Consider the following 16,376-nt stretch of genomic DNA (forward strand, 5'->3'; position numbering starts at 1 on the left):
CTCGGGATCTTTCTTTGTGGAGTTTGCATGTTCCCTCCGGGTACTCCCACTTCCTCCCACCACCAAAGACATGCACCTGGGGATAGGTTGATTGGCAACACTAAATGGTCCCTAGTGTGTGAATGTGAGTGTGAATGTTGTCTGTCTATCTGTGTTGGCCTTGCGATGAGGTGGCGACTTGTCCAGGGTGTACACCGCCTTCCGCCCGAATGCAGCTGAGATAGGCTTCAGCACCCCCCGTGACCCAAAAGGGACCAGCGGTAGAAAATGGATGGATAAATGGATGTTTTATATATTTATATGGGCAGCACGGTGGAACAGGGGTTAGTGTGTGTGCCTCACAATACGAAGGTTCTGGGTTCGATCGTGGGGTCGGGATCTTTCTTTGTGGAGTTTGCATGTTCTCCCCATGACTGCGTGGGTTCCCTCCGGTTACTCCCACTTCCTCCCACCTCCAAAGACATGCACCTGGGGATAGGTTGATTGGCAACACTAAATTGTCCTTAGTGTGTGAATGTGAGTGTGAATGTTGTCTGTCTATCTGTGTTGGCCTTGCGATGAGGTGGCGACTTGTCCAGGGTGTACCCCGCCTTCCGCCCGAATGCAGCTGAGATAGGCTCCAGCAACCCCCGCGACCCCGAAAGAGACAAGCGGTAGAAAATGGATGGATGGATGTTTTATAAAAACGTTTTAGGTCAGAGATTCATTAACATTGTAGCATTAGTATCTGTGCATTGTTGTTTCTTTGGCGTTGCTCTGTACAATCACCCAGACTGTCAGGAAGTAGTATTTACAATAATGTGAGTTGTGCAAATGAGTGCACTTATTGATCTACTGTAATGGTCCCCGCCGGAGTGATCATCCAAGCAAAACAACACTCTGCTGTCCCGTTACAAGAATCACAGAGTTAGTCCACGGAGGCCATCAGTGCCTGGGCGTCAGGGGCTCCATCTCTATCACCAGATCACGAGGCCGCGGACCTCGACTGAACTCCACTGCTCGGGGAACTACGGTGGACCAGCGGTCTGAAGGAGGACAGAGAGAGAATGGATGTCTTTTTAAATCCATCCCAACAGTCACAAGACATTAAAACAATGTTGAGAACTTGTTGAATTAGGTCCTGACGTTGAGCAACTCAAACATAATGTTGAAACAACATGCTTTTTGTCAACGTCTAATAATTGTTGGGTCCTGACGTTGATTTGACCATTGGATTTGGATCCTTTCCCAACCAAAATTCTACAACACAAATACATCGTTGAAACAACATTCTTTTTGACAACGTTTATTCACTGTCAGGTTATGACAGTGATTTGACCATTGAAATTCCCCAACCATCAACGTGGATCCAACGTTGGACATCAACGTTATCTCAATTTACAAATGCATCTATTTTGCAACGTTGTTTCAAAGTTTGTTTTAAGCACATGTATGTATAATCAACGTTGTATCAATGTCTTGTGCCTTCTGGGATATTAGTCACAGTGTGGTGTGGAATGTGTCTGCACTAAGAATCTCACCTCTCCTTAAGCTTTTGACACCCTGTTGAAGCCCGTTGGCCTGGCAGGTCTCGTTCTTGCCTGGATCCTCGTTGATGATTGCCAGGTTTTGATTCCAGTGGCACCAGTTCACCTCATCCACTCTGTTCAAACATGTGGTGTGGATGTTTATTTCTGCCAGTAGGTCATGGGCTATTCCACCAAATCAGTGCCATTTGTGTCCCCAGGAAATGAATTGTGTAAAATTAACAGCATTTTTTTAATTAAGCAATGTGTCCTGCACATTTATCTGATTTGAACTGCCATGAACACTGGAGAAATACAATTTGTTGTCTGTCACCACTTCCTAAAATCCGTGTTTTCAGTTCCACTTATCAGAGACCAACTGAGAGACAGAGTCTCTACAACGTATCCCCAAAATCTTCTACCAGTGATACATACCTTGAACATCTACCTACGTAGGCGTCTGGGGGAACACCATCTTTTCCTCTCGATGTGGAGAAGCAGCGACTTTTCTCCGGGTTCGTCCCGAAAGACAAAGCTTAAAGTTGCCATGTGTAATAATGTGGCCAGTGCTGCAATCACGGTTAAAATTCTGTGGTCCCCTCCAACACTCCATGACTGAGGTTGCCAGATATGCAGCCGAATCTGAATCCTACTCCAAGTAACTTCAAATGGCAATCGACGAGTCCTACGCTGTAGGTTTCTCTTGTTCATGCTTCTTGCAAGATGGTTTACTAAGCAATTATACCACATTTTACTGATGTCGATTAGCCAAAAGTTACGCAGCAACATTTTCATCAAGAGTCGGGACAGATTGTTGGCATTAACCTGCTAAAATGTCTAGTTTGACCGCATGGACCACCATCGAAATAATAATATATTATATATTGCATAGGCCTACTTTGATGGCAAGCCATGGCCAACAGTAAAATTACCGCCACATTTCGTTCAGCATAACTCCATGTTGAATCCAACCTGACACACTGCATTCTCTTCCATTTGCGCACATCACCATCTTTCAGTGCAGCGTGCAATTCTATGAGCCAACCCACGTTACGCATAAACCACGTTACGCATAAATCATATAGTCTACTACCATGTCAATACACAAAATATAAAATCATTACATGTGATGCATTATATTGTGCCAAGCAAATACCACCCCATATGTGCCTGATGCACATACAGTACCAGAAACCGCAATTAGCCATGCTAACGTTGTAACGTATTTCCTCAGCATATCAGCACGAGAACGAAATAGGCACTGACACTACCCATATCCACATAGGTTTTGTTTGTCAGTTGGATGACACATCGACATACAGGCTAACGGGCATATATTTCCCCCTTTAGCCTACTGTATATGTCGATGTGTCATTGACCGGGCTAGCATGCTAAGTTTCGCTCCTGAGCATTTGTTGCATGAACATACTAGCTTTGTTAGACAAGGTCATAGACTGTATTGGACAATATAGTTTACATACGGAATGTCCATTTCCATTTATTACAAGTAATAAGAAAACATAAATGCCTTACTTAACTATCAAGGAGGAAATCAGCAAGTTTAGCGTCAGATGAAAAAATCTTCTCCGCCTTCAATCGTCTCCATCTTTCAAAGGCATCCCCAATACAAATCCTTGTTTTGTTCCTGGCTTTGTCATGAATAAGTTGAGAATCGTAACGACGCCTTTTAGATTTACTAAGGTCTGACATGTTTAGTAACTTTACCAGTGGCAGTAGTTCGACGAAGGTGGCGGTGCGTAACTGGCAACCTGGAAGTAACACACTCACGGACTTTCTAATTGGTCAAACGGTGGAGGGCGAGGTATCGAAATGAAAACAATAACAAGATTTCGGGGCTGTAAATCTAATTTTGAAATGAGCATATCCCGGCTGAATTACTGTTATCAGTTGTAGAGGTATTCGAAAAGAACATGATTTAATAATGCCTTTTGACATATCAGGGCCATTTAATGATGACATGAAATTGTAACATATGGCACCTTTAAGTGTCAACATGCTATAAGTATAAATACCATGTGACTATATTTCATGTATTTGAGAATGATATACTTAAATCTCAGTCTTTTTACTTAATGTGTTATTTTTGGCTAAAGATCCTTGTCAAAAATAAAATTGCACATTTTGAGTAGTTCAATATGTTCTGCTTTTTGTACCCTTGAACATACCTTATAGTTTGGTGGTATGGTACAGTCCTGTAAAATGTACAAACATCTACTTTGGAGTACAAGACACAAAATTTAGTACACAAATTAATCAAAAATACCTAAAGCACCAGCGTCTGTCAGGTGTCCCATTGCAGCTCTTGCCCACGGTCACCATCTCGCCGACTCGAAATGACTTTCGAATGCAAACTGGGAATGAGCGTTCGATGTCCAAGATGGTTGTTGCCCACTTCAAACAGACATTATTCATCATTATCCACTGTAGTGGGTGTAGTTGGAGTTTAGTCGACACTTATTATTGTAACATAACATTTACAAATAACTGATCTGCCTCAAATTGAGGTTCTATCTGTAAGTATCAAAAACTACTGTTAGTGTGTTTTAATGCACCCCAAATTATTCTGCATCCCTGTGAATTTCACTATTGATATTTGTTTTTATTTTTTTTAAAAAACAACTGTCCCAACTGACCTGGAGCTTCCAGATGTTCTTGCTTTCCTTCGACACCTGGCCCACCGTCTCCCCCATCAAGGCGATCAACATGTTGAGCAGCAGCACAAAGGTGAGGATGATGTAAGTTACTAACAGAATGAGGAAAACTGCAGGGTACTGAGCGCTGTGGATCATGTCCAGTTCTCCCATCCCAATTGTCAGCTTGAAAAGGTCCAGTAAGAAGATGCTGAAGGTGTCGGGGTCCCTGCACTTGGGGTATGTCGGGCAGCCTCCTTCACAGTCCGTGCCCGGTGAAGGACACACAGTGAGGAGGGATACCAGAGCTGATGGGAGGTTAGAATAGGTTTTTGAGTTAATCTACCCAGTCACTGGACACTTTGTTAGGAACTGTTAGGTACCTTTCACATTTAAACCGAATGGTAACAATTTTCAGTACTTTTGTGTGTGTTCTCGTTTTAATAAATCTAAATTTGGTTAATAATGAAAATATTTCTTATTTAACATTTATCAGGTGAGCTGATTACAACTGACCAGTTGTTATAGCTCGTTTTCTTACATTTCTGAGTCACATTTGCAAGTATTATAATAGTAGACTTTGCATGCAGTTGCACGTAGGGTTTTCCCGATACCAATATTTTGGTATTGGTACCGGTACCAAAATGTATTTTGATACTTTTAGAATATTTTCTAAAATAAAGGGGCCCACAAAAAATTAAATTATTGGCTTTAATTTAACAAAAACATCTTACAGTAAATTAAACGTACGTTTCTTATCAGGAGTTTTTCCTAATACAGGAAATAATAACCAAAATCCAAGACAATTACTTTAAATCAGGGGTGTCAAACATACGGCCCGAGGGCCTGATCAGGACCGCGAACAGGTTTTATCCAGCCCGCGGGATGAGTTTGCTAAGTATAAAAATTAACCTGAAATTTTTGAATGAAAGAAACAGCTGTTCTAAATGTGTCCACTGGATGTCGCAATAGCAATTCTTTGTGTATGTGTAGATGATGCTACATATGTACAAAATAAACCACATGATGTTAGTACATCAGTCGAGGAAAATGATCAAACTACATAAATAACATACTGTAATTTAATTTTGATATCATATTTTTATCTTGTTAGATTGAAAATGAACACCAATGAGTTGACTGATGAACATTATCATATAGTTTATTCAGAAAATATAAATAACGACAAATAAATATAGAATTCTATTAACCGCAACATATATGTGTAAAAAAACAACAACAACATTATAATTTGTACAATTTCTGAATGTGCTTGTTCTATTTTTAAACAAAGAAAACAATCTGATGTTGTCTTAATTTTTAACTTATCGTCCGGCCCACTTGGGAGTAGATTTTTCTCCATGTGGCCCCCGATCTAAACTGAGTTTGGCAGCCCTGCTTTAAATAATGCAATGTTACAACTCTTACGTTGGGCAACTGTCAGCTTACCTGATGCATATCCAATCATGAAGAGCACGTACACCAGCAAAAATCTGAAAAGGTCTTTAAACAGAATCTGAGACGCAAAAGCAAACATGTCTTAGTTGCAGTTGAGAATTGATTAATATAGATCTGTTATAGATCTGTAGATGCAGTCCACCTTTTGTATCATGATGCTGTAGGTGCCAGTGAGCTTGAGGCCTCTGGTGAAGTAAAGCGTGTTCATCCAGCCCAGGACCAGAGCAAAGACCATCACAGACACATAGGCTTCAATGCCGGATAGGTAGAGAGCAGCCGTGACTATGATCAGTATAGAGTAAATGAAACTGAAAAAGACACATTACATTCACTTTAACACATTCACAAAGGTGTTTGATTAATTTAGCACCCTTTGTTTTAGCCGTGGGTTTAATTAGAGATGTAAACGTGAAAACACGGCAGGGAGAAGTTCAACGAGACGAAAATCAATTAACGCTGCAGAATTTGGCCCGGGTAAGATGTGAGGATAGAGGAGGGTGTAGGAGGCAGCTTGAGACTTACTACAGCAGTTGAAAGGATCCATCAATAAATAACGACTTCACCCCGGGGCACTTCTTCAAAAAGAGGTCCTTAATCTACGATGAGTTGCAGACGCACTTCCATAAACACAACGACAAACACAAGTGAACAATCAAGTAATTTAACGTGCACCACTCACGTTGGTTAGGAGGAAGAAGATTCCGGACGCTAATGTGATGACCTCTCCCGCCATCCTCAAGTAGTCAGTGGATGTTATGTAAGAATACGGGGGCTACGGGACATTTGGGAACTGTAAAACTACAATAAAACCATGCAAAAAAACACTAGAACACAACATTAAGGATACCTACGCATCAAAATAGATCCATACACAGATACAAATGTTTACATTCACACTGTAAGCAGGTACCGTGTTCAGTTTGAATAATGCTTATTTTTGCATTGGACTTACAATAAATAAGCCACTACAGATAGGCAAAACATCTGAACAGTGGTACCTCAACTTAAGAGTGCTTTGAGATAAGAGCTGTTTCTCGGCTAATTGTTATGTTATAGGTTGCAAGCGAAAATTTTAATCACAAACATCCCTGTCATTAGTAGGTAGCGTAGAAAATGTCACAGTAAGATCCACCTCAAACATGTAGTCTTAATCGCCAGCACTAGCTTATAGCTAGAAACCAGCGTGCATTTCTGGTTTCACTTGTGTGCTTATTGTTTGCATTGGTTGTAAATATGATACATTGCAGTCACCACAAGTGTAGATGTGTATGTGTACCTACAGTAACGTTGACCCACTGGTCTGTATTGTTTTGTTTGGTTTTACCCACCGTTCCCTGTGTTGGGTGGTGATAAGCCACCAGGGTGAAAATGATCATGGTGAAGATGTAGGAAACTACGCTGATGTAAAAGGTGACAGCTGCAAATTTCTGCCACTTGGCCCTCAGCAGTTCATTGATTGGCTCCACCGCCAGCATCTCATGGCGAGTCTGACAAGAGGACCGCAAACATGAAGTGACACCGAGTTTTTTAATAGACATGAAAGAAAGTGTATTTACTATGGCTAGAAAAGATGGATGCTTGCAGTTAGTTTCACCTCATTGCGACTGTTGTAAACGAGGATCTCCAGCACAGATGGTTCCTCTCCACACGTGTCTAATGAAGACAGATCATAGAGGGAGGAGTACACCGGTCCGTAAGCCCAGTCCTTAAACTTGCGTGACAGATGACGAACGTCCTCGTCTTTGATTTCACGACGAATTATGTGTTGAAAAACCTGTCAAATAATCAATATCCCAATGAAGCAAAAGATAATAAAGCACAGATACATCATATTAAAGTGCCCTTCTAACGTTGACAACTTTGGCATTTATATCATAGTTCTGCACCTAAAATTATTTCTACATGTAAAATTACCCCCAAATTAGACACTGTAGTGATTTTCAGCACATTCTGGAATGCCCACTTTTAGCTCCAAAATGTGGGCGGGCCTGCATCAGCCTGTTGATGTCACCTACAGAAGATTGGAGGTAATTTCATATTGTGTAGTATGTGTTTTGGCAGCATCGTCATCCCAAATCTTGCTATTGTGCATGATTTGAAGGAATTATGAAATGTCTGCCAGATGCACTGTTGCAGGTAAATACAACTAAAGAAGGAGTCAGCCTGCGTACATTTCCAAATGATGGGAATATGAAGAAAGTACGAAACTCTTCAGTCGAATTGCCTTGCGCAAAATGGGACGGAACCAAGGGAGAGGAGTGTATTTTGAAGCGATAATTTTAAAGACTTTTGGCAAGTTCCTGGAACCTTATCGGGGGCGGGCTGTGCTGTTGATTGCTGATTGGTTGAACACAGTTGGGGCCGTTCCTAAAACGTATTTTTCAAACACAGGACTGCCATTTACAGAATGCTAGACGACTTTTTTATTTTCCATTTCTTGTGTATTTCTATTACAACAAACTTTACAATGAAGAGAAAGAAGAACGAAGGGAACTTTCAACTTCCAGGAACTTTTGTGGGGTATCTTTGTGCTGAAGAACGCTGGTCAGTAGAACTATCTTGCAATGTTTTTACTCAGCCGTAGTCTTTAAACTAGATGCAGTTTAATGTTTTTGTTTTTTTATTTTTTTACAAACTTCATTTTGATATACGCGAAGGTACGAGTGGTGGACAAACTCTTTTAAACGTATTTTTAGAGGAGTATGAAGTATTCAGCCGGACTCGAAGCAACGACCTCAGCTGTTTACCACTCTGAGACTTTGTTGAATGAATTTGAAATAAAGGTGGCAGTACACAAGTGGAACGAAGGTAAATGACATAAAATATTTACTTCATTACATGTTGTAAAAGTAGTCAGTGACACTCGTGTTGTGTTATTGGCTTCAAAGAGAACGCTAAAGCCGATGTGTTCGTGTTGTCGGCGTGAGATAAACCCTGACATTTTTATTTACATATGTTTATTTACAGCTGAAATGGACCAAAAGGAATCTCCTGACTCATGAATTCAGCATTTACAGAGTGGACGACTTTCTGACTGTTGGACATTGCGGTCAAAAGCCTGACTTTTTATGAACAATTCGGCACACTTAATTTTTTTTAAATAGTTTTTGTATATGTTTGCTTTGTATTTCATTTACTTACTTTTTAGTAAAATAACTCTGACCTTATAATGTCTGTTTATTTACCGGTTCATGATATCAGTACAGAAATATACTAAACCACTCCTCCATACGTCATTAGGCTGATTTGTATAAATTACTCTGAACTGGGAAATGTGGTGGAAACACACTTCTATAGGAACCTACTGTTTAGTTCCAGTAACTTGAGGTTCCAGTAACCTAAAGTTTCTGAACTTTTGGTGGAAAGGTTATGTTTCTTGGCCGCAGCAGTAGTCTGTTATATGAAACTTTTCCACCACTTGTGGCAGTAATGACAATATCAAACAAACTGAAAAAATCTGGACCAAAAAGTCAAAGGCTATGTTCTAACATCCAGGTTGGGATGTCCAATCCAAATTTTTGGTCAAATCTAATCTTTTTAGTGGTCGTTCACATTACAAAAAAAAGTGATTTCTAATGTGAGTGCAATCTGACCTGTATGCGGACATGACGCCATGACGTGGCACACACTGCAATGTTTATGGAAATAAACATGGCTTCCACTGGCGCATTTGTGGAAATTTCAAGGATTTGGTGAAATCAAATGCAACAAATTATTGTGCGTGAAGAGGACAAATATTGTGGCTTTTGCAGTTTCACGCGATAATTTGCTTTGATGTCTACTTGAAGAGTGTGTGTGCGAGCAGTCGGAGACAGGAGTGGTAAAACTTTCATGCGAGTTCCTAAAACATATTATTTTTACTACTCAGTGGCTTAGTGACATCAGTAGGTTGTGAGTTCAAACCCAGGCCGAGTCATACCAAAGACTATAAAAATGGGACTTATTACCTCCCTGCTTGGCACTCAGCATCAAGGGTTGGAATTGGGGGTTAAATCACCAAAATGATTCTCGGGCGGAGCCACCACTGCTGCTCACTGCTCCCCTCACCTCCCAGGGGGTGAACAAGGGGATGGGTCAAATGCAGAGGACACATTTCAACACACGTAGTGTGTGTGTGACAATCATTGGTACATTAACTTTAACATTAACTTAACTTTTCACCTGTTTTCTGCTCCTAATCAACTTTTTATTTAGTAACTGTCTATTTTGGCGAATAATTATGATGTATCGCTTTTTGATGACGTTCTTGTCAGAAGAATGCGACTTGAGCACGGGAGCGTTCACATTGAGGACCCATCGCATATATACACTACCGTTCAAAAGTTTGGGGTCACATTGAAATGTCCTTATTTTTTAAGGAAAAGCACTGTACTTTATAATGAAGATAACTTTAAACTAGTCTTAACTTTAAATAAATACACTCTATACATTGCTAATGTGGTAAATGACTATTCTAGCTGCAAATATCTGGTTTTTGGTGCAATATCTACATAGGTGTATAGAGGCCCATTTCCAGCAACTATCACTCCAGTGTTCTAATGGTACAATGTGTTTGCTCATTGGCTCAGAAGGCTAATTGATTATTAGAAAACCCTTGTGCAATCATGTTCACACATCTGAAAACAGTTTAGCTCGTTACAGAAGCTACAAAACTGACCTTTCTTTGAGCAGATTGAGTTTCTGGAGCATCACATTTGTGGGGTCAATTAAACGCTCAAAATGGCCAGAAAAAGAGAACTTTCATCTGAAACTCGACAGTCTATTCTTGTTCTTAGAAATGAAGGCTATTCCACAAAATTGTTTGGGTGACCCCAAACTTTTGAACGGTAGTGTATATACGATTTATTTCCACATATAAAAGAAGCGTGGGTCTGATATGGAAAATTCGGAATTGCACTGTTCACACGGACATAAAAAATTCCGATATAGGTTGCATATGGGCAAAAAAATCGGAATCGATTTGCAGTGTGAACAAGGCCAAAGATAAGGTTATTAAGCGCAAAAACTCTGACAAAAGTGGTGAAGGTGTATTTTCATTAGCTAATCAGCCTGAAAGTTTATAATACAATTTTGGTTAACATCTGGTTTCATATCATTTGACAAGGCTGTAAACTGTAAGTAGGTTAGAAATAATTATTGAATACAATTAAAATCAAGAGAAATATTACTAATTGAGCGTTCATATTTGAGTGGGCCCTGGGGCCTGGGACCCTCAATAGTGGAAAAGTTAGGCCCCGAGGTCAAAAAGTTCAGTAACCCCTGCTTAAAGAGACATGGATGGCGCAGCAGCTTTGTTAGTTTATTGTTGCCGAAGTTATTCTTACCCCTATCTTGCCCAGCTTGGCCGCCATCATAAGAGGTGACATGCTATCGTTGTTGAACACACTCTCCAGGCTGCACTCTGGGTACAGTTTGGCGCTCTTGATCAGAAGCAGGTCATACATCTTTGTAAGGAAACGGGTGTTGTCCTTGGTGTTATCGGCAATGTGAACCAGGGCGTGGAGAACTGTGTTGCCACGGGAATCTTGGCGCCGCAGGTCGATTTTCTTGTGGGGATTCTCAGTCAGGTAGTGCACAATGTTAGGCTGGTTGGTGCACGCCGCCAGCGACAGAGGCAGCTCACCTGCGTGAGGCAGAGGGGACAGTTGTGAATTGACAAGGGGAATAGAAACACACGCAAAACAACAGGAGGGTTAATTAGGAAAGGTTGCTGGCTTCTGTTTGTTTTTACAAAGCATACTAAACATGGACCAAAGATTGGACTTAAATCCCTGCTATGAAAACCACACAATTAGCAGTTGTTGGAGGGAAGGACGCATTGGGGCCAAGAGTGCCAAAAGCAGCTGCAGAAAATGAACCGTTGCCATAGGTGACAGATTACTTTATTACCTCACAGAGAAACGCTCCTCTTCATGGATTTGCATGGGTGCACGCTGAGTGTTAGCGTGAGTAGAAATCCCATTAGCCACCAGCTCTGCCAGGTTTCTGTTCACCTCGCTGCAAAGCTCCGCGGCAAATTACTCACACTGTGCGCAAACATTCTGGGATTTGGGAATGACAACTGCGTTACCAGCAAATAGAAATCAGCTCGTGTGTGACGGCTGAGGAGCAAAATGCACAACTATAAGCAAAGTGTTGAAATTGAGTGCAAGTAATTCTGATTAATGAGTTATGACTTTTTGGTGAGATTGTTGCCAGTTTATTTATTTTTTATTTGGATTTAGGCTTACAGCAAATCATTTTAGTTTGGCTGTTTTGGTTTATTTTTATATAGTTTGGGCTTATTCATTTTTTATGGTATGGTATGATATGGTATGGTAGGGGTATGGTACGGGTAAAGGTATGGATATGTTATGGTAAGTGTGCGGAATAGGAGAAGCACAATAATTGTTTGATGTTTTATTTTATTGATAAATAAACTATGTTTTCATTCGAATTAGACTTTGTTTTGGACATTTGGACACACACTGAATTGAAATCCTTAAGAGAACCTGACAATATTTACGGTATTTATATCCTCATATTTATATCCAAGCGTTATGTATGTATAAATCCTGGTAGCGATTAATAGATTAATTCAAGCAGTGATGCCACTTAGCTGGAAGCTGGTGTATCGTCTAAGAATTAAAAAAGATGCTAATAGTGGAAGTCCCTTGCCTCTGCGGCCCCCCCTGACACCTCATCTCGCACCCCCAGAGGGGCCCGCCCCACTATTTTAAGAAGCATTGCAATTCACCATATCCTCCAACAGAGGCCAGTGTAAGGTTTTACTCTTGATGAGGTCTCCCGCCTAAACACAGGATGTTTATTTTCCACTGCAGAACACAGACACCTTTCTTTTGACACTTGAACACATGACACCCTGTTCATGTTGGTTGAGCATTGCCAAGATGCCTTCTAGAAAGTGTTGAGCAAGGTGGAGTCATGGTAGAAGTAGCAGTCCTTGCCAGTTAAAGAAAAGTGAAAAGGGTGGCATTTAGGAGTACCAGTTAGGAGCTATTCTATACTGGCAGCTGCCTTTTATGCAGTAAATGTGGAAAAAGAGTAGCTGGTGAAGTCACACGCACAACATGCATCATTTCCTGAACACTTACTCCTTGTCTGCAGTGTGTTATCACTTAAAGAACAGGTTTATTTAAAACAAAGAAGCCCAGTTCAAAGTAAACAAAGTTTATTACCAAAGTAGAAGTAGCCGCCCTCGTCTCTAGGCTGGAAGAAACGTCCTCTGGCCTGTGCGTGAACATCGGCTCCTTTCTCCACCAGTAGTTCCACATATTGCTTACAACGCCGCTCGATGGCGATGTGGAGCGCCGTTTGGCCTGACAAACAAACACCTCAATTTTAGTGCAAATCATTGTTTGAAATATTCACAAAGGATCACACACAAACACTCTACACAAGCCAAATAAGTTTGTCTCACAAGGAGGAAATCCAAGAAAGTAGAGGACTTATAATAACAGATGTCTTATAAAGCTGAGTGACATCTGCAAAGTGTTGCTATGGAAACCATGACACTTAACTGTTTGGGATGTTGTCACCTTACCAGGCAAAAATGACAAGTTTCATTATCCTCAAAGTGCACTTTACTTTCTGTGCAGAGGATGAAATTGAGCAAACCAGTAAACTAATAAATAACAGCTGATTTATTCACACTTTAAAACAGGCCTGTCAAACTTAACACTCCAATGCGGCTTTGTCCATCATCAATATTCATCTAATTAAAATGTTTTAACACAATTAACTTGTCTGGATGGCAGAATGAGTCAAAATCTCTGAAAAGTCTCTGGCAACGTATTTTGGGCAGTTTCTCCAAGTAGTTTTACCGTCACAAATAACAGTGGTTGAGAAAGGTCACAACATTTGCAAACGCCACAACACAACAACTTTAAACCAAAACACAAAAACTTTCAACCACAACACAACAACTTTTAATCACAACACGATTGCAAAAGCCACAGCAAATACAAATGCCACAAAACAGCAACATAAAGCCACAACACAACAACTTTAAAGGGGAACTGCACTTTTTTGTGACTTTTCATTCACAATCCTAACGTTTGACCAGAACATGTGTCTTTCTGTTTTTTGCGTATTCTAAATTGTAAAATATGGTTCTTACTAGACGGCTAACAATGTTGTTGATGGGAGTCATCCATTCTGCCGACAAATCCCTCTAAAAAACATCCAAAAACCACCAACAATACTTCATTTATATGTCATGACCTACATAGTAACCAAGTATGAACGTCATTGTTATTATTAGAGCTAAGGCAGAGGAACTACTTTTAGTAACAAGGCACATTGATCACCGAGAGGTAACCATCTTTTGCAGCTATTGACGTACTGAGCAGCTATAACGCCTCTGAGTTGGTAAAAGTTTGTGTTAGGTTACAAATCATGCCTCTCATCTGTTTAGAAGAATGTTGTGCCCGTGAACTGAGAAGTTGGTCAACTATGAAATTAAATTTAGACCTGAAGACATTGTGAGGAAGACGCGAAATTACCCTTTTTGCTCCCATTTTTTTTTACCTGAATGAAGGTTATGATTAGTTTGTTATCTAAACAGGGAACACAAGTCTTGTACTGAAAGATATAAACATCCCATCAGTAATGTTTCAATATTGCTAATATTAATATTAATAATTTCATATTTATAACCCACAGAACAGGGAAAGAAATGCGTTCTAGTCCCACATAAGGATTGTGAATGATGGCCAAAATTCCAACCAAAAGTGCAGTTGTCCTTTAAAGTTGTTGTGCTGTGGCGTTTGCATTAGTTGTGGCCCTTCTCGGCCACCGTCCAATTGTGCAGTTGATCGGGTAGTGAAGTAAAGTATTATGCACACTCTGCAGGAATGAATTGTCTTCCATCTTAAAATAGCACATTAATAACACAAAAAGTGTAAAACGTTTTTGTTAACGTAAACACGATGCTAAAGTTGTTTAATAAACACATAGAGTGCATTTACTATATATGCCATTCTTTCTCTTTGGTCATGCAAAATGAGACATGATTAATGTAGATTCAAAATTAATTATATTTTCATTACTGACATAATGATTAATCAAAATGAGTCCCCATCAAACCTAACATTTTACATTCCATTTTTTCACAATAGGGCCTCGCCCACCTCTGTAAACACGGCCAGCTTTGACAACCGGGTGGAAGGTGAAAGGACTGCTCAACAATACCTCTGTAGTAGATGTCCCTGAAAGGTGTGTTGATGAACTCTCTGAGGTTTCCAGTCTTCTCTGCTATGTCCACCAGCAGTGGGATAGTGTCGTTCCGACCACTGTAGAGGTTCAACAGGGCTTTAGGGAGACATGTCTTACCAGTGGATGGCTCTGATGGGAAAAGGAAACAAAAACCAAGTATAAGGTTTCAGGTACACTTAATTAATATAGATATAGTTGGTGTACTATATCTATTTTACATTTGAATTTACAGTATGCTCAAGTGCAACATTGTATTGCATACACACTGTGTTTTTTTTTAATCGTAGGTTATTTCTCGCCCTCCAAAATTATACTCTACCTGTACTTTGCTCCTGTGTATCAAGCATTCACTTTTATTTTATTTCAGATCATCATTACAGTGGAACCCTGATTTACGAACTTAATTGGTTCTTGAGCAAGGCTCGTAAATCACAAAGTTTGTACTTTATAGTGAAGCAGAGTTCCCCATAAGGGTCAATGTAAACATGAAAAATTGGTTCCAGCCTAGACAAAAGTCCCTATTTTACTAAAGGAATGCACACTTTTAAGACACTATAATATATATATATATATATATATATATATATATATATATATATATATATATATATATATATATATATATATATATATATATATATATATATATATATATATATATATATATATATATATATATATATATATATATATATATATATATATATATATATATATATATATATATATATATATATATATATATTAGGGCTGTGAATCTTTGGGCACCACACGATTCAATTTGATTCGATACTTGGGGGTTACGATTCAATTCAAAAAGATTTTCGATTCGAAATCAATATTTATTTTTAATAACATTGGGTGCCAGTTCAATGACTAACTACATTCCTTCATAAAATAGATAAACAGCTCTGATAAATTTCTATATTATCTAAAAGAAAACTGGTTATGTTTGATCAAATTCTACCCAAACCTTGACTTAAGTGGCTGGACAGGACAGATTATGGAAAATATATATATATATATATATATATATATATATATATATATATATATATATATATATATATATATATATATATATATATATATATATATATATATATATATATATATATATATATATATATATATATATAAACACAAAAAATAAATAAGTACATAAAATTATTATATATATATATATATGTATATATATATATATATATATATATATATATATATATAATATATATATATATATATATATATATATATATATATATATATATATATATATATATATATATATATATAGTATATATATATATCATTTTTCTTTTTTTAGATTGATTTTTTTTAATCGATTAAGAATCGTTACACATAAGAATTGCGATTCATTCGAAAATCTTTTTTTTTAACACCACAAATATATACATATATACACATATGTATATACATATACATATATTTACATATATGTATATATATATATATATATATATATATATATATATATATATATATATATATATATATATATATATATATATATATATATATATAT

General features: G+C 38.5%; 1 protein-coding gene across 5 annotated transcripts in view; it reads right to left on the reverse strand.

The window, feature by feature from the left end:
* Nucleotides 1-303: 303 nt before the first annotated feature.
* trpv4 (transient receptor potential cation channel, subfamily V, member 4) overlaps nucleotides 304-16,376 on the reverse strand; it is a 30,819-nt gene continuing 14,746 nt past the window's right edge. For 4 of the 5 annotated variants that reach the window (XM_062051265.1, XM_062051268.1, XM_062051267.1 and 1 more), the window contains exons 5-17: nucleotides 14,807-14,959; nucleotides 12,793-12,933; nucleotides 10,939-11,237; nucleotides 7,209-7,388; nucleotides 6,943-7,101; nucleotides 6,294-6,386; nucleotides 6,137-6,210; nucleotides 5,757-5,922; nucleotides 5,606-5,672; nucleotides 4,160-4,464; nucleotides 3,790-3,917; nucleotides 1,521-1,642; nucleotides 304-1,025 (exon numbers count right to left, since the gene is read on the reverse strand). In XM_062051265.1, the coding sequence (XP_061907249.1) occupies nucleotides 925-1,025; nucleotides 1,521-1,642; nucleotides 3,790-3,917; nucleotides 4,160-4,464; nucleotides 5,606-5,672; nucleotides 5,757-5,922; nucleotides 6,137-6,210; nucleotides 6,294-6,386; nucleotides 6,943-7,101; nucleotides 7,209-7,388; nucleotides 10,939-11,237; nucleotides 12,793-12,933; nucleotides 14,807-14,959 (1,988 nt within the window). In that variant the 3' untranslated portion in view covers nucleotides 304-924. The other variant, XM_062051269.1, reaches the window with a different exon arrangement.

Source organism: Entelurus aequoreus, linkage group LG06 (genome assembly GCF_033978785.1).
Source record: "Entelurus aequoreus isolate RoL-2023_Sb linkage group LG06, RoL_Eaeq_v1.1, whole genome shotgun sequence".
In the NCBI taxonomy this organism is placed as follows: domain Eukaryota; kingdom Metazoa; phylum Chordata; class Actinopteri; order Syngnathiformes; family Syngnathidae; genus Entelurus; species Entelurus aequoreus.